Consider the following 18790-nt stretch of genomic DNA (forward strand, 5'->3'; position numbering starts at 1 on the left):
TCTCCTGTCGACAGCAGCCCCAGGGCCTAGATTTCTAGGAAGGAAAAAAAAGATAGAAAAGGGGGAAGATGACGAGAGAGAGGGAAAGGGGCATAAAAGCATTAAGTCATTAGTAAACATGAACATTAATGCAGCAAAGTGCATATCAAGCAACAGACCACCAAGGGCAGCCAGCAGAACAGAGACAAGGGGGAAGCTTGCTTTGACAAGAGAGAGTCAGGCTGGATATGCGGAAAGGAAGCAGTCAGCTGGACAGGCAGAAATGGCCTGCAAATCTGTCTCGGTTCACGTCAGAGTAATGTCAGAGCAAGCAGCCCTCCAAAAATACTGCAGAAGATTGATGCATTTGTATAAGGCTGGGTTCTTTTATTTACGGCTGCAGACCCCTGAGAAGTTTAGCATGCAGGCCTTGAATGCTAAGGTTTGGAGAGGGCCTGAGCATACCATGTTCTCACTGCCATAAACCATACAATGATCTGCAGGGACCTCTGTAACTAACAGGCCTTCTTCAGGATAGCTAAAGACACCAGGGGCTTCTGCTACGCAACCAGGATTGAATATGAGAACACATAGTCCCCATTTGCTGATTTCAATGGAAAACATCCCTGTTGGGCCATGCCTCAATTCCACCACCCCAATTTATGTATAAGCAAGCAAGCTGAAAATACAATAACAGTGTGTCTAGAGACCCAGTCGAGAAGCGAAGTCAATGACCTGCGCTTTCCCCAACTCTCAAGGCTTGCACTTACCTCACACACCTACAGAAATCTCAGTATCTTGTACATTTATAGTTAGCAAACTCACCCACTTACTACAGAAGTTGTATGGGCAGGTGAAAAAAAAGGGCAGGGCTCCTGTACTTCAATGGCTGGACAGTATTTCAGCAGGTGTTGCTTGTTACTTGATGGTGTGACAAGCAGTACCTGCCAAAATTCCCTCTTCTGTACAGCCATTACAAGGTACTTGTGCTTCATTTCACCTGGCAACCCTCCATAGAAGAGAACGTGCCAGGAGCTATTTCCTGAATGATCTACAAAACAGCCATAGTCGTGGCAGGAATGGCCCAAATCAGCATAGTTTGAAAACATAGACGTATAGACACACACGAACTTCAAGGCACTGGGAAAAGATGCTTCTCCCAACCCAACAAAATGGCAGCCCTCCAGATCTGGAAAATGATACCTCTAAAACCCGGTTGTTGACATCTGAAGGGCTGAAGCCTGGCATGCTCTTTCTAAGTCTCTGAGTGATGGCTTCCAGTGCCTCCCGCCCGTTCCTTCAGCAAAGCTGTCTGTCACTAAGACAGCCGAAAGATGCTTCCTCATCTAGGTTCTGAGAGTCTCCAGCTGGGCCCAAACCACACAGTGGTGATGCCACTTTGTGGTCTGGGCCCAGCTGGAGATTCTCAGAACCTAGATGAGGAAGCATCTTTCAGCTGTTAAGAAGACCATCTTCTGTGTCTCTTCTACTGTGTCTCTTCTACTGTAGCAGCTACCCAAAGGGACCTCTGATTGTTTGCTCTGATTTTAACTGTTACTTCAACTTACTAGTAACACCTGACCACTGAATCACAGCAGGGGACTTGTGAGCCAGACATCTTTCCTTACTCTTTTCACCTACAATCCACCCTTTTTTTTTGTGGCACACAAGAAAAAAAAAAAAAGGCTGTGTTATTACATAAGCTATGCAGCTGAATGACCCCTTTTCCATCATGGTGGTCTCCAGAAGCCATACTCTTCCTAAGAACAACTGCACAGACCTGTCCTCCCCTTTAGTGGCAACAAAGGAACTGTCACTTCAGACATGACAAACACAACTGCAGAAACAAGTACTGTATGAGGTCCATGCTCTTCTCTGAACTGCCTTTGTCCAAAAGTGCCCACCCTCAGTGTACCTTGAAGATCCACCAGCAACTCTTTGTCTCAAGAAAAGGTTTTCTCTTCTCATTCACCCCCAGCTTTGCTGGTTGTCTTCCTCCATAATCACTCCACCCAGATTTTCAGGACATCATTCACAATAACTCATGCCAAGAAAATGTAGCTCTGTGAGGAAAACCCTTCCAGCTGCTCATATTGGAGCACGGCAACAGCTCTTTTTCTTGGTTACATTTCAGAAGAGACATTTTAAGGAATCTTCTGAACAGTTTCTTTGGGGGGTTTAAAAACTAATTACTTAAAACTTTTATCAACTAGGTCTCATGCTCCATTGCTTTACACGAGCCTCTTCCCCCCCCCCCCGCCCCAATTTCTCTATCAGTCCATCCTTCTCTTGAAGGACTTGCAAACTCCACAACCTCCATGCCTAAAATCTCTCTCTGGCTGAACATTTCAGCACACAACTCTTAGGTGTGGAATGCAACACGAAAGAAGAATCCAGGCTCTGCTTGGGAAACACCAACATGGCAAGTCACAGGGTAGCCCCTTTTGTGGTTTTAAAAAGAAATAACCCCATAGCATCTCTCACCAACACAGAGACTCAGGAGCCAGGAATGAGAGCCAGGTAGCCCTGTGAGACCTTCCAGGAGCCATGTGTGTGCCGCCAGAGGCAAAAACAGGGAATTAAGAGCATTTGACTGATTTGTTATAACAGAAAATCTGGCTACTACTGGTCTGGTTTTCAGGCCGTATTCTCCCATATGAGCATCCCTGGGGTTTCAGACCTTCAGGGTCTTGCTCAATGTCTTTCTATTCTCACAGATATATCTGGTGGAAATATAGGTGACTGCCTTCTTTGCAGCTGCTCCCAGGCTCTCAAATCCCCTTCTTAGAGAGCTACAGATCCCTCCAGAATCAAGATCCATTTGGAGCAAGAGTGCCAACTTCAGCAGGTTCAGGGGCTACTTTTATGCCCCTGTACTCCCTGTAACCTTCATGGACTACTGAAAAACAAAACAAACTCCAAACTGTCTCAAAAATGGAATTTTTAAAATACTGAAGAGTACTGGGAGGCCTCACAACCTACTAAAAGCGGAAACTTATTACTCTGGGAGCAGCAGTTCATGCTCTTTCTACAGCTAGAAAAGGGCTGCCTGGGGATTTGGGAAGTGCATGTGGCCCTTGAGGGCCTATTCACCCACCCCAGACTTAAAGAGTGTCTAATGCATAAAGTTGTATTCCAACTCTCTCGTCTGTTAGTCTGAAAAACCTTGATCACTCTGTGGTGTCTGTGCGTGTTTGTACAAAGCTATAATATTTCACTTTCTGGGGCTACTACAACACTTAAAGTTTATGTGTGTGTCTTTTTTAAAGAGCTTAAAATCATGAGAACTTTACACTCATGGGTCTATGGAGTCTTGAGTTCCTAAGGAAACACAGCAGCCCTAAGTGGTACCTCAGTATCTACCATAAGCAGCAAGTGCAGAGAATGTCATAAGCAACCACAGACACACATACATACACAGTGAGGACAATGATTCATAGCCTTGTCTCCCCTCACCACTCCCCCAAAGCACAAATGAACAATGAAGACAAGCACATCTTGGCAGCAAATGGAAAGAGCATACATGCAGGGCCAGTGTGGGCGGTGCTGCCCACACAGGGGAAAGGGGACAGGCTCTGTGGATAGGCAACATGACATTCAAAAAGTCTTTGGGCAAAAGCAGCAAGACCTCCACCCTTGCATTTACACCCAACTCAGGTTAGTAGTACTTCCAGCCGAAGAAGGGTTGTGTGTGATTCAAACCCCTCCCTTTCTTATTCACACAGAAAAAGTTTTGGGGCATTCAGAGCAAACCTGCTTGATACCTTGGGGTCTTGGAATTAAACCTTTTACTTATGCTAGACTGAGAGAACGCCTTAAACATATTTAAAATAACAAGTGCCAGATCATTTGTTTTCAAATTGCATTTTTAATGCAAAAGGACTCATATAACGCCCCAGAGGACAGACTGAATAGGCTAGAAAGTTGGGCCACAGCTAACAAAATGAACTTCAGCAGGGAGAAATGTAAGGTATTGCACTTAGGGCGGAAAAATAAAATGCACAGATATAGGATGGGTGACACCTGGCTGAATGAAACTACGTGTGAAAGGGATCTAGGAGTCCAAGCAGACCACAAGTTGAACATGAGTCAACAGTGCGATACGGCAGCTAAAAAGGCCAATGCAATTTTAGGCTGCATCAATAAAAGTATAGTGTCTAGATCAAGGGAAGTAATAGTGCCACTCTATTTTGCTTTGGTCAGGTCCCACCTGGAATATTGTGCCCAGTTCTGGGCACCACAATTCAAAAAGGACATTGAGAAACTGGAGCGTGTCCAAAGGAGGGCGACTAAAATGGTGAAGGGCCTGGAAACCATTCCCTATGAGGAATGACTTAGGGAGCTGGGAATGTTTAGCCTGGAGAAAAGAAGGTTAAGAGGTGATATGATAGCCCTGTTTAAATATTTGAAGGGATGTCATACTGAGGAGGGAGCTGACTTGTTTTCAGCTGTTCCAGAGACTAGGACCCGGAGCAATGGATGCAAGCTACAGGAAAAGAGATTCCACCTCAACATTAGGAAGAACTTCCTGACAGTAAGGACTGTTCGGCAGTGGAACACACTCCTTCCTCAGGGTGTAGTGGAGTCTCCTTCCTTGGAGGTCTTTAAGCAGAGGCTGGATGGCCATCTGTTGGGGATGCTTTGATTGAGAGTTCCTGCATGGCAGGGGTTGGACTGGATTGCCCTTGCGGTCTCTTCCAACTCTATGATTCCATGATATAGATCCTCCACCATGCCATGAACAGACTGCAGCAGGCTCCAGTACACTCCTGATTTTGTATCACTATGTTTGTGTGGTCTGCCTGATGCTTAAGCCTGATCGACGGCTCACAGGGAGCCACAATTTGGTGCACTGTCCAGGAGGAGGTTTGAACTGGATGTTTGTTCACTTGATGAAGAATAAAGCAAGCCAGTCCTCTAATGGTGAGAGAAAGACATTGCGCTGCTATCATCAGGTTCACTGCACTAAACTCCAGGCTGTAATGGACTGACACAAGCAGCTTCATATCAGCCGTGAAGCCAACCCTTTCCTAGAAATGGTCCCACTGGATACTTTGACCCCAACCATTGTTGGCAGATGGCCAATACCCCTGTTCACAGGTGAGAAGGAGAACAATTTCTGTAAAATCAAGGGGTACATGAAAGACTGGGGAAACCTGGACAGGTTGGAAGGAATAAGAGCTAGCTGCTATAACTTTTCAAATGATGTGAGATCGAGACCTATCAAATTTTCTAGATGAAAGTGTCAACTTTCGGCATCTAATGGTGAAATGTCAATCAACCAAGATCCTGGGTATGGAAAGGGCACAAAGGTAGAGCTTGTTGCCTCTACTGAACCATCTACTGCAGCCTCATTCAACCTGTGTTGGACTACAGCTCCTACCATTTCGTGTCAGAAAGGCCCCTGTCCAACCAAAGAACACCAGATTGAGGGATGTATATACAGCATTTGCCAGGACTGAAGACAATGAAACCCTGCTCTGAATCAGCAAGAAATTAAGAATATCTGACTCTTAAAAGAACCTTGGTGGACATGCTGGCTCTGAACAGGGGACAAGCAGACCAAGAGAGAAGGAAGTCGGCCCATGCCTGTTCTAAATGCAGGCAGAGAAAGGGCTGACTTAGTCACAGGAATGGAGGAAGCTGCCTTCTACTGAGTCAGACCACCGATACACCCAGCCAGCTCTATCAATACTGACTGTCAGTAGTTCTATGTACTGGTCACCTCCCTGCCTGGAGATGCCAGGGATTGGAGCTAAGACCCTCTGCATCCCAAACAGGTGTCCTATCCTGAAGGTACAATTCCTCTCTCTCCCAGGCTTAGACAAAAGTGAGTCACACTAAGATGTCTTCTGACACAGTCTCTCATCTGCATATCATAGAGGGGATGTGATTAAGGAGTAGACTTGACATAAACCTTTGGAATGGAACATTAGGAGGCAGTTTTCATCCACTTTTAGCCCAATATTTCCAAAACTTCTCAGCTTTAGAGATCCTATGCAAGCAGGCCATTAAGTTCTTCTAACAACTGCTTTCATGTTTACTTTTCTTTCTAAGCTGTTCTTTTCTAAGCTTAAATAGAGGGATGGTTGGTTTGTGAAGGACTCCCAACAGGATGAGGTAGAGGAAGGGAAGCTTCCTTGTTTATGGAACTCAGGTAACCAGAAGTCTTTTACAAAACACCAGAGGCTGGCAACAGGGCAAGGCAAGAGAAAATTCTGTAGTATAAGCGGACCAATCTATGAGGATGAGGGTGTGGTGTGGTATATATCCAAGACAGTTGCTCCTGGACTATCATAATCCAATGTTAAAAACTGTATTCGTCGGTCAATGTCTAGGAAAAAGGACTCAACGGTAGTTCCAATGTTTTTCCTCTTATATTTATTGATACATATGCATACACGCATGTAGACACAGTGCAATGGTATGGGAAACCACTATGGAAGAAGCCCCTTCTGTGCCAGGAAGGGACATAGGTGAAAGTAGATATTAAAACCTTACCTTTCCTGGGGCCTTCTACTCCATGGTCACCATTCTCCACCACAGCTGCTGGTCCAGTAGCTGACTTGCCTGGAGGACAGACAAACATAATTCTTATCAACTAGTGTGACGGTATTGTGGGGATTCTGTGTTTTCAGCAACAGGCTGCAGAACCAGTCCTCCTTCATCAGGCATCTCTGCAGTGGGGGGACTGTCCACAAGTTTGGACTGGTAACTGTCCATCATTACCAGTAGCCAGCAAGGCTTTCTTGACTCCAGCTTTGTAGAGGAAGAGTGCAATGATATATACCCATTAGTCATAAAACATACATATGGGGAAAGGAAGAACAAGAAGCAGAGCACTGTGTACTTGTCACCATAAAAACAGCTTCCACAAAGGCATCCTCTAGCTGGGGTGGGCAACCGCATTACAGTCAATTTACCCCCAGACCCTTCCCAAGGGTTGCACTCCACCTACACACAGAGTAAATCCAAATATTTCTGTTTTTCTCTACTGTCCCAAACAAAATGGCAACCAGAATCGACTTTGCATCACTTTTTGCCACCATTTTAAGAGGGGCTGAAACAAAAACCAGATCTTGCAGAAGAGGTTATGGGGTGAAAGTGTTTCCACATAATGTCATCTTTTTGAGGCTCTTTCTGTGTGTTTTTCAGGTGAAAATCAAAACAAATGGCATTTTTTTAAAAACTGGCGGGGTTGGTATGAAGGCTTTAGAGTCTGCAAAAGTGGGATCCAGGGGCCACATGGGTCCTGCGGGAAGCACTTTCTCCATCTCTGCTCCAGATATTCTGGATCAGAACAACATTTTAAACAACTTGAGGCCGGAGTAAACCCCCAATGGCTGGCATTCTGTGAGGTACTTATGTCATTACAAACTGACTTACAAGCACATAAAAGTAAATTACAACAATGCGCAACATCTGTATTCTTAGGAGACAAGCAGAGGCATAGCTACTTTTTGGGACAACCGTGTGAGCTGAGCCAGCAGTGTGTTTGTTGCACATTGTATCCCACTGCGCAATGGGGAGCATGGTGCCATGGATCCGACTGCACAATGATTCACTGTGTAAGACATCCTGAGATGTGTTGTGTATCTTGTCAGAGATGAAACTAAATCCTTGTAAAGTTATGTGTCATAGCCTCTCACACAGCATCGCAGTCATCATTTTTTAAGATTATTTCTAAAAATGAGCTTCAAGACAATATAGAGCTGTGTTCATTTGGAAGATAAAGGTAAAGGGCTCCCCTTTAAGAAGACTGTCTAGCAGTGTCTGACTGTAGGGGTCGGTGCTCATCTTCATGACTGAGCTGAGGGAGCCAGCATTCTCCAAAGACGATTCCATGGTCATGTGGCCACCATGAGAGTTGGTCTCTTCCAACTCTTCAATTCTATGACTAAACAATGAGGTGCACAGAGCACTGTTCCCACCAAAGCGGTACCTATTTATTTACTTGCACTTTTACATGCTTTCGAACTGCTAGGTTGGCAGAAGCTGGGACTAGTGACAAGAGCTCACTCCGTCACACGGTGCTTGGGTCTCCAACTGCTGTCTGAGTTGTCTTAACCGCTGAGCCACTGCATCCCTTTGGAAGAGAAAATGCGTCATTTGGAAAACCTGCCATGAAATCCCATTCAAGCTGATATCCAGGCAAACCCCAGGACAAAAACAAGAGACCAGTTCTGGTCAACCCCTTGAATGATACCAACAGCTGACTGTGTGAAATGTGTGCCTTCCTCATAGAAGCACCTTCTGAGGGAAGGCCTTGCCCAGCTGCTTCAGAGGGTCATTGCAAGAACCAGCTGAGCAAGTGCATCTCTTGAAAGGCACTTAGCTAAGGAAGACACATGTTTCAGGCCATGAGTTGCTGATGGTGCTGGTAATGAAATGCTTTATGATTCAGTTCCAGGGGTTGGCTACTCACAGCATCAACTTGTTGTTTTTTTAAGATAAGCCCACCTATAGGATTTTGGCAAAATGTGAAGGGCACATTCTCACACACCGGTTGCTCTTTAACACAATCTGCAAGCCACTATCCCTGAAGGCATCAAGACACTGGATGTATGAGACAGCATAATGCGCTCAACACTGGCTCCACTTCAAAGTGCAACACTACCACTTAGTTAGTTCAAAATAGCTAGATCCATAGATTAGACTCATCTCCACACACATAGGTCAGCATAGGCTCTGTAAAGATTCAGTCTACTGTTTCCAAGAGCTGAAGAGGTTTCTTTTCTCCTGCCCATCAGCATCTGGGAATAAGGCTGTATAAATCAAAACAGCTTATCTGCAAACAGAACTAAGGAAGCATCATCAAAAGGCTGCAGGCTCTTCAAAAGGCAGCTCCTGCTGCCCAGACAAGGACGAAATACAAAACAGACTTAAGAAATGCTTCTCGGTGCCATTCCCCCAGATCGGCACACTTTCTCTTCCCTCTGTGAGATTTCCCCTCAAGCAAGTGATGAGTAGTGAGGCTTCCCACACCAAAAGGTTCAGCTCTAGAAACAGATGCTTGGATAAATGGAAATCAGCAAGGACATCACCAGACTCTGTGCCAGATGTGCCCCATCACAGCTGCCCACTCTCTTCCCTCTTAAAATGGCTACAAAGAGCTGTAGTTTCTATTTCCAAAATCTGCAATGTTGGGGCATATGAGCTCCCTTATCCATACCTCCCCACCACCAACAGCAACAACACCTAGCTTCTTTCATTTCTAAACATGTCTTTCTAAACTATTCAAATAACCTCCCCTTTTAAAAAAAAACCCAACTATTTAAGAATCCCAAACAAAGCAAGATGCCGAAAGTCAGTAATCCTGGTCCAGATGATTAGATCCTACTTACATCTGGCTAACGGATCAAAGGATTGTTTTTATATAAACATCCCCCTAAAGCACCATGCCCTAAAACAGATAATCCTAAATGAGGAGGATGGGGCCAATATATTAAGCCTAATCGCACGTCCCCCATAAAAAAAAAACAAGGCGTGTCCTGAATATACTCAGCCACATGATTTCATGTATGAGAACAGGGCCATAAGGCCAGCTTGAGGGGGGTCTGACAGATGGTCCAGAGTCAGCCCAGAGTCCCCTCCATCAGACCATGAGCAAAACTACCCAAGGAAGCAAAGGAACTGAGAGAAAGCACTTGCTGAGAAGGACTTGCCTCACCCAGGCCTTGTAGAAAACACCACTCCTTCTTGTAGCATCTTTGAGACTAACTGAAAGAAAGAAAATGGTAGCATGAGCTTGCGAAGGCTTGATTTTACTTCCTCAGGTGCATGAAGTGGAGGGTCCAGGTCTCTTTCAGTTAGTCTCAATGGTGCTACAAGAAGCAGCGGAGCTTTCTTCAAGACCTGGGTGAAGCAAGCCCTTCTCAGCACTCTCTTTCTCTCAGTTCCTTTGCTTCCTTGAGTAGCTTTGCTCATGGCCATGTTGGAGGGGACTCTGGACCCTTCACTTCATGCATCTAGGGAAGTAGACTCAAGTCTCAGTCTCTTCCAGAAACCTTATCCAGACTATTTTTAAATTGTGCATTTTAAATGTGGATTATTTTAATGTGTGTATATATAATGAATCCTGATCATTCTACTGAGGCAAAAAGCTGTCTTGCTTTGGCTCCCGACTGCTGGCAACTAGGAGTATTTAGAAGAAGGGCGTTGCTGTTGCCAAAGCTCCAGAAAGGCTATTACAAGCATTTGTGCCAATGACTTTGCAGCCAGAGTAGACACAGGCTTGTTCTTCTTGTTATGCATATTCAACTCAACACCAACTTGAGGCAACCCTATCAGAGAGTCTTCCCAGCAAGTTTTATTCAGAGAGTGTTTGCCACTGCCTTCTTCTAAGGCTGAAAGTAAGCGACAGGCCCAAAGTCAACAAGTGGCTTCCGTGGCCAATCAGGATTCGAACCCTGGTCTCCTCAACCCCACTTAACCCACTGCATCACATTAGGTCCCCAAAAGATTTCTTCAGAGGAGGTTTGTCATTCTCTCTCTCTGAGGTTGAGGGAGCATGACTTGCCCAAAGGCACTCAATGGGCTTCCAGGGCTGAACATGGATCTGAACCTGCAACTCCTGGAGTCCTAGCCCAGCACTCAAACTAGTATACCATACTACCTTTTGTAGACATGGACAAAGTCTCAATATTCCTTACATTCAGCCTGACACAGCATTTGAATGCTTAAGTTATTCCACTTTTCAATTTTCTTCTTAAACCTGTCCAACTTCCATGGTTGTAGAAGAGGGGTGGAAAATGTGTAGTGCTCCAGACATTGTTGGATTGCCCCTCTCATCTGCCCCAGTTTGTGGGTGACACGGGGGACCAGAGAGGATGCCCAGCCTCTGATAGTACCTGCTGCTTGTCTATCTGGCTTCTGGCCCATCCCAGAGTCAGCAGGACTCACAGAATCATAATATCCTAAGGTTGGAAGAGACCCCAAGAAGGACCATCCAGTTCAATCCCATTCTGCCATGCAGGAACTCTCAATCAAAGAATCCCCGACAAATGGCCATCCAACCTCTGTTTAAAGACCTCCAAAGAAGGAGACCCCACCAACTGCCCAGAGACTGTTCCAAGCAGAATTAAGCAACTAGGTGTGTGCTGGATATCCAACACAGAATGATCTGCCAGAGGAGATTCAACAGCTGCAGTCTGAATTTAAAAGAGCACTGAAAGCCAGTCTCTTCTGGTAGGCTTATCCATATGGTATTTAAATTGTGAATTTTAAGGGCAGATTGTTTCAAAATGTTTACATCTTATTTGTTCTCTTAAAATGATGTGTGTTTTAACTGATGTCTTTTTTAAATGATATTGTTTGTTAATTGTTGTTGTTCTCCGCCTCAGTCCATGGAAGCAGATAAGAAATCATCAACATCATCATCATCATCATCATCATCTCATCACCCAAAAGGCAGCGGCAACTATGGTTCTAAAAGGAGAAACAGAAGAGGAGGAAATTGCACTGGGAAGGGAGGGCCCTAAGGTAATGCCAATGAATAAGCAAAGCTTGGAAAAGTTACTTTTTGCCTGTAACTCACAGGACCCCTCAGCACCTTACTTATTCTGTCTTTTGAAAATAGTACATACTAAATATGTCCCTGGGAGTCGCTAGTGAGAAAGCCCTATTGTGCATCCCCACCAGTCAAGCCTGTGAAGGGGTTGGGAGTCAGGGAAGGGCCCCAGGCTCATATGGGGAGATGCAGTCTGTCAAAGAGTCTGGACCCAAGCTGCATAATGAGATTAATCTAGTCTGTATTCTTTGCAAAGGGCAGAATGAGCACGATGTAACAAAAAAATTGCAAGGCACCTGTCGGCAAAGACAAAAGTGTACTAAGGCAACTGACTAGGATTGCAAAATTAGTCTCAAAGGAAGAGGTCTGTTTTAAAAACAGGAAAGACAGGTGCACCATTTACCACCAACTGGTTTTCACAATATGACCTGTGATCGCTATATGCAGCAGCTGAGCCTCTAAAGAAAAAAGCAACAGCCATGACAAATGTTCTCATGGCAAACTGAACAGATTCAAAGGAGCACGTTATAAGCAGGGATTATGGAATGCCATCCCTCAGAGTCCCTGTCGCCTCCCATTAAGGGACATGATCTATGTGCCCCCACCCCACCCCATATCACACAGAGGTCCAAATGAATTCATGTGCAAGTGTACATGTAACCTAAGCACCACACTCTTTTCCAAATCCTTCTTGGAAAATGCTGTGAAAATGGAACATGCTTTGCTGAACGCACACATCAGTCTTCATCTCTGCCACAATGATGCTTCTCTTTACCAAACTGTCGCCTTCCACAGCTGGCATGAAAACCAAATGTCAGTCTTAAAAGAAAATAACAAACCACATCGCCACATTTTGGGGGAAGGGGCAGGGAGACATTTTAAGCGTTTATTCTGCCGAGGGGGTGTGGACATGTCTTGCGTTGATAAGCTGCCATTTTACATTCGCCAGGAGAGAAGTGCCAGCACCCTCTGCTGGGCACCAGAATGCTCTAATTACTCAATTAGCCAACTTTGCAAGAGTTTATATAAAACCAGACTATCTGGTAAAGTGACTTTGAAGAAAAGAGAACCTTCCTCTTTGACAGCTGAAGCCACCAAACCCATTTTGTTGTTGATTTCAGGGTAGGGAGGATATTAAGCCTTGACATTTCTTACCCACAGCTTTCCTCTCTCTTCAGGCATGGCTCCCTATTTTATGAAAAAAGCTGACTCCTCTCAGCATTAAGTGACAAATGCCTTACTGTATCGGGTCAGTCTAGAGTTCAAACCAACCTCTTCGGTTGCCAGACGGACAATTCCCTGGTTGCCCTTACAAAGTTTGAGGTGGCACAAACCTGGCTGCTTCACTCAGGGATCAATCCAAACATGTTGAGGTTTTAAAAACGAAAGAAAGATACAGAAAGCACAGAGCAGTTGCTTGAAGGATATAAGGAGATGCAAGGCTTCCTCCACTCCCAAAGCAATCCCTCTGGCATTACATAAAGATGGAATAAGAGGATTAGCAGGAACTTGTCAAATTATGATGTTCAGCCACTTGGTAAAAACCCAACTTGCCAGTTATTATTATCCTCCTGGGGAAAAAATGCAATCCAAATTGGAGGGGGGGGGGAGTGCTCAAATTGTTCTTGTTTAAGACCAATTTCTGACTGACTCCTGTTTTATTCGAAAGCCTTCCTCCGTCCAGCCTGAGACAGTTCACACAGGTCCACGCAGAACTAGTTGTTAAGCCTGCCTAATCTGGCCAAGAGATTTTAGTCAGCCGTTACCCTCCTTTCTCCCAGAGTGTCAGTGATGGAAGAAGCCAGATTCTAAAGAGACATTCCCTGGATTGTCTGCAGGGAAGCCAAAGGCCTCAGTGAACAAGTATTTTCCCCACAGGGCCATTTCTGTTTCAGCCGCGTGCCAGTCCTCAGCTGCCAGCCCAGAAAGGCGATCCTGGTTTGGGCCTTCAGACCAGGCCCAAAGGTTTGTGAGGAAAGGCAGACCAAATACAGTGCAGCACATTATAGTGCTCAGTTAGGGAGGGCTGTGAAGATACAGGGCACACCTGGATACCTGCAGCTGCTTTGGATGAGTCAGAGCCTTGGTCCACTAACCCAGCTCCTCAAAGTGGAAGCATGGCGGTACTGAGATGTCAGAAAACATGAGATCTAAGCCCTCAAACAAACTACAAGAAAAGAGAATCCACCTAAATATTAGGAGGAACTTCCTGACAGTAAGGGCTGTTAGACAGTGGAAGATGCTGCTTTGGAGATTTTGCAGGTCTTTAAACAGAGGCTGGATGGCCATCTGTCAATGGGGATGCTTTAACTGAGAGTACCTGCATGGCAGAAGGGGGTTGGACTGGATGGCCCTTGGGTCTCTTCTGACTCTATGAAAACAGGGGCTCTGCTGTCACATTCTTCTGAACTGCTCTGTTACTTCCCATATAAAAGCAGAGGTGAAAACATAATCTCCAGGATTGGGCCATTGCAGGATGAAAGCCAATCTGGTCCAGCGAACAGAGCACTGGATTGTGATGGTGTAAGGCTGGGCTCCACTGGGACACAAAATGTGCCCTAGCACAACCTTTGGAGCATTGAGCCCTATGTTGTCTATACTGGCTGGTCTGGACTGCTCTCCAGGGTTTGGGGCATAATTTTTTTTTACTAGACATATGTTGAAGTGTCAGAGATCAAACATGGGAGCTTCTGCATGCAAAGCACATGCTTCCCCACTGGGCTACAGCCCCCTTCCAGAGACACATTATGTGGCCATCAGTAAAAATTGGCTGGCCACTGGGAGATTATCTCAAGGGCAGAGAAAGGCCACAATCCTGGTGTCGGTTCTGATCAGAGTACACCCTTTGGATCAATAAGATTTACCAACAATAATTTGACTCACCATCCAATCATTCACTGCATGGGTCTACTCTAACTGGGACCAACCAAAAGGACACCATTCAATGACTGCAATTCAAAATGGATCCTGAAAGACAGCCATGTGCCACTCTATTGTTGGTAAAAGGAGAACAGTGGCTGCCCACTTCAGAAGGAAACTTTTTGTACCCTTAAAAACTGTGAAACCTAACTGTATTCCAACCACACCCAAGTCCACAAAGGGGGGATTTTCACATAGATCCACCCAGTCCTATACTGGTGATTTATGAAGGCATGGACCAGAGGCTACAAAATCCAGCCAAATGGTTACATCCCTGGAAGTAGTTTTCTTCTTTAGTAGCTGACCTCATCTTGCCTCAAGTAAGAAAGAGAAGCAGACTCAAGAGTATTCATAAAATTTTAGAACCAAAGAGGCTTTGAAGAAATGAGTCCCACCCTTTGCTCATGTGAGGCCGGCCCACACTGGATGTCTTTTACACCCCTTCTCTTTTATTGGAGAGTATCACTTACTGAAATCCCTAAAAATGAGAAGAAAAATAATCCATAGGAGTGTAGTAAACATGCCAAGCCAAAGGCAAGGCAAATGTCTTCCCAGTGTCACCAGATGAACTCATTTTGGGTGAAGATTCCTTCCAAGGTCCAAAACATGGTAATCCTGTGAACCAAATCCTTCATTTGGTAGTCATAAATGACTAAACTGAGGCTGATATGCTTTGGACATATCATGAGATGATGTGACTTGTTGGAAAAGACCATCATTCTTGGTAAATCAGAAGCAGGAAGGAAAAGGCAGGATGCATTCAGTCCAGGAAGTGGGTCTGTCCTGAGTTTGCACGGTCTGAGCAGGGCTGGGGATGATGGGGGCCCTTGGAGGTCTCACATACATACGTCTGCTGCCTTGACAACAAAAAAGTAACAGCAGCAACAACAACAATAGTGCCCATGCTATTCAAAGTGATTCCCCCAGGTAAGAGTATCTCTGAGTTTGCATTGAAAAAGAGGGGAGAAGGTGTCCAAGATCTGACCAGGCAAGCTCCTTGGGAATACAAATGAACCTCTGGCTTCACAATCCTGAAACGAGCTTTTGTGAGTTGTGCTCCAATGCTAGAGAGCACTTGCACCACAACTCAAACACAACAGAAACCCCAAGAAGGTCAGGTGTCATCTCCTAAATGGAACCAATTCAATACAGCCCAGTTTAATCTCTGTCAGGTCTTAATAAAGCGAAGTGCGATGCAGCAGCTAAAAAGGCCAATGCAATTTTAGGCTGCATCAATAAAAGTATAGTGTCTAGATCAAGAGAAGTAATAGTGCCACTGTATTCTGCTCTGGTCAGGCCCCACCTGGAATATTGTGTCCAGTTCTGGGCGCCACAATTCAAAAAGGACATTGAGAAACTGGAGCGTGTCCAAAGGAGGGCGACAAAAATGGTGAAGGGTCTGGAAGCCATGCCCTATGAGGAACGCCTCAGGGAGCTGGGGATGTTTAGCCTGGAGAAAAGAAGGTTAAGAGGTGATATGATAGCCCTGTTTAAATGTTTGAAAGGATGTCATATTGAGGAGGGAGCAAGCTTGTTTTCTGCTGCTCCAGAGAACAGGACCTGGAACAATGGATGCAAGCTGCAGGAAAAGAGATTCCACCTCAACATTAGGAGGAACTTCCTGAGACTAAGGGCTGTTTGACAGTGGAGCACACTCCTTCCTCAGAGTGTAGTGGAGTCTCCTTCCTTAGAGGTCTTTAAGCAGAGGCTGGATGGCCATCTGTCGGGAATGCTTTGATTTGGATTTCCTACATGGCAGAATGAGGTTGGACTGGATGGCCCGTGCGGTCTCTTCCAACTCTATGATTCTATGATTCTATGAAACCCTAGAAATCTTTTGCATGTCCTGACTGGGTTCAACAGTTCAGTGAATTAATATGTTTATCAACTCAATGCATCCTTTTTCAAATTCCACAGTTGGAAGTTTCCTTTTGGACTGCAATATACAGTATCCCCCAGTCGGCATGGTCAATGGCTGGGAGATACTGTGCATTGTAGTGGTATTGTAGTGATGGAAGTGATAGTCCAAAAAGGCTGCAAAGGGGGGTGGCTTACACCCTGGAGATCCTTGAGAGGGATCAAAGGAAGTGCTTTGTTAAGAAGCCTGCACATTTTCTCTCCCTTGTAGTTCCCATCATTCCCCCCCCCCCAAATTCTTCAGAGGCTCACTTGTCTGTTTTAATTTTGGGAGCAAGCATGAGGCATTTCTCCCATGGGCCAGACAACGTGTGAGTTTTCAGGTGAGATAAAGTTAGGCCCACTAGAAAGAGACAAGTTACACATCCTGACACATGATGTTAAGTTTACTTTGAAATAAAGGTTATATAAATAAGGATTCTCCCAAATGGAGCCTGGAGAAACCTCGTTGCATAAGAAAGAAAAGGGGAAGCTGCTCCAGACGTCGCAGACGGAAGGCAGGGAGGGGAGCCGGCAGTTACATTACAAATGGGGAAAGAAAAGGAGCAAGTCAAGGAGGTATGACCTGGGGGTTGGTATACTGAATATTTGATAAAATTCAACAGATGTTCAAAAATGCGTATTTGGCATGTCAGGAAATTCCAACGAAGAGAATACTGGACTGATGAGAATTGCACTAATATGAGATTTATTCCATGCAAAATTAACACATAGAAATTTTGCACAGAAAAGAGCCTATTCTGTGCAGTAAGCAGTACAGTATTGTCAACACAGAACAATGCTGTTTCTTGTGCAGAAAAATGCTGTTTTCTGAATTTAAAACAACTCATCTGCTAATTTTGCGTAGAGTAAGTCCCAAACTGTGACTTTCTTGCAGCAGGAAGAAAATCACTCAAATTACTCGTAGCTTCTTTGAAAACAAAATTAACGAAGAATTAGATCCCTGGTATGAGTTTTGTTTGTTTACGTTAATCAGCTTGTACAGAGTAGAGCAAAGCAACCCACAGTAGCAAGTGCTAAGGTTAATCTTCTTGCAAAGAAACCCCTCCACTAGCCACAGCTGCATCCACCTTGGGTCCCATTTCTCTGCCCCAAACTGAGTTTTCCCAGGGGTCAACAGACCTTGACAGGACAAATTCTTTCTAGCCCCCACCTCATCTCCATAAAGTTTGGAAGGGAGCAAATGAGAACAAAAAGAGGAGAAGGAGGCATGTGCTGAGCCACTGGAGGGTAGAAAGAGTTCAGCAAAAGCACCCAGAATGGAGCAGAGCCGGAAACCAGACTAGCAGGAGTGACAGTCTAGACAAGAGGCAGTGAGAGGAAGATGCCCCAATTGTTTCAGCAGCAGGCAGAAAGACAGAAGTCATGGCAGCAACCAACTGGGCTGCAGGAAGAAGAGAAACGGGAGGAGAAAGCAGAGAAAGAGAGGCACCATCAGCCCTAAAAGTCAATCGAGGGCAGAGAGGACAGAAAGAAAAAGGCTGGTACTTTTACTCCTTCCAGAGCTGTGATTTGAGAAGACAATGACCTGTTACAGACTGCCAAAATAAAGCTGCTTCGGGTCTCTTTGGAGGTATGCTATTTAAATGATGCATGGGTCCTAAGAGTCCGGAGGTTGCGCCAAAGCCACACTCCATTCCTAAGCACTGGAGTGCAGCTTTGGTGCAGCTTCTGGATTCTTTGGATACATGCATCATTTAAACGGCATACCTCCAAAGAGACCCGAAGCAACTTTATTTTGGCAGTCTGTAACAGGCCAATGTTACATTCAAGCTTGGGGAAGTCACCTTTTTTGCAGTATAGAATACCACAGAGAATGTGTCCATGCTGGTTGGGAGATTCTTTGGGAATTGTAGTCCAAAATAGCAACTTTATCATGCCCCAGTTATAATGGAAGGATCCAGCATGCTCTGACATCCTAAATGCCCTAAAGGTATGACTTGCCCAATCCTTCCATGAAACCAGGATTTGCCAAGTAATTATGCAAAGCCACTAAGCTGGCAACAGACATCACTGTCTACAGTTTGCCTGTGTTACTGCCATCCTGAGATGTGCTAAAACCAAACAGGCTCCCACCCAACTCAAAGACTCCTGGCTTGCACATATAAACTGATGATTTGACAAATCCCAAGAAGGCCGGTTCCCTCCTTGCCTCCCACTGCTCCCACTGTGTAGCATTCACAGTTGTCCACTGGGTGCTGCTGCACATCCATCTCCAAAGCCTGGTCCTCAGAAAACCTGTGTGTTTATGGTGCTGTTCCCTGGGGGAGGCAGAGCAGCCCCCTCCGTGACCGCTGGGGCCGCCATATTCTGCACTATTTTGTAGCTTGCGAGTTTTGGTATTTTCATTATTATAAAGGGTTGCCCCATGTAGGAGTACGTTGCAAGGAAAGAGAAAGGAAAGAAAGGAAGAAAATCCCATCTCGGGTTACCAGAAGCATGCTACTTACAAACCGTTTCTAGTCC

General features: G+C 45.2%; 1 protein-coding gene across 22 annotated transcripts in view; it reads right to left on the reverse strand.

The window, feature by feature from the left end:
• LOC121934166 (microtubule-associated protein 4-like) overlaps positions 1–18790 on the reverse strand; it is a 275880-nt gene that overhangs the window by 148682 nt on the left and 108408 nt on the right. For all 22 annotated transcript variants that reach the window (XM_042474322.1, XM_042474342.1, XM_042474343.1 and 19 more), the window contains one exon: positions 6481–6549. In XM_042474322.1, the coding sequence (XP_042330256.1) occupies positions 6481–6549 (69 nt within the window). The remainder of the gene's footprint in view (positions 1–6480; positions 6550–18790) is intronic.

Source organism: Sceloporus undulatus, chromosome 6, assembly GCF_019175285.1.
Source record: "Sceloporus undulatus isolate JIND9_A2432 ecotype Alabama chromosome 6, SceUnd_v1.1, whole genome shotgun sequence".
In the NCBI taxonomy this organism is placed as follows: Eukaryota; Metazoa; Chordata; class Lepidosauria; order Squamata; family Phrynosomatidae; genus Sceloporus; species Sceloporus undulatus.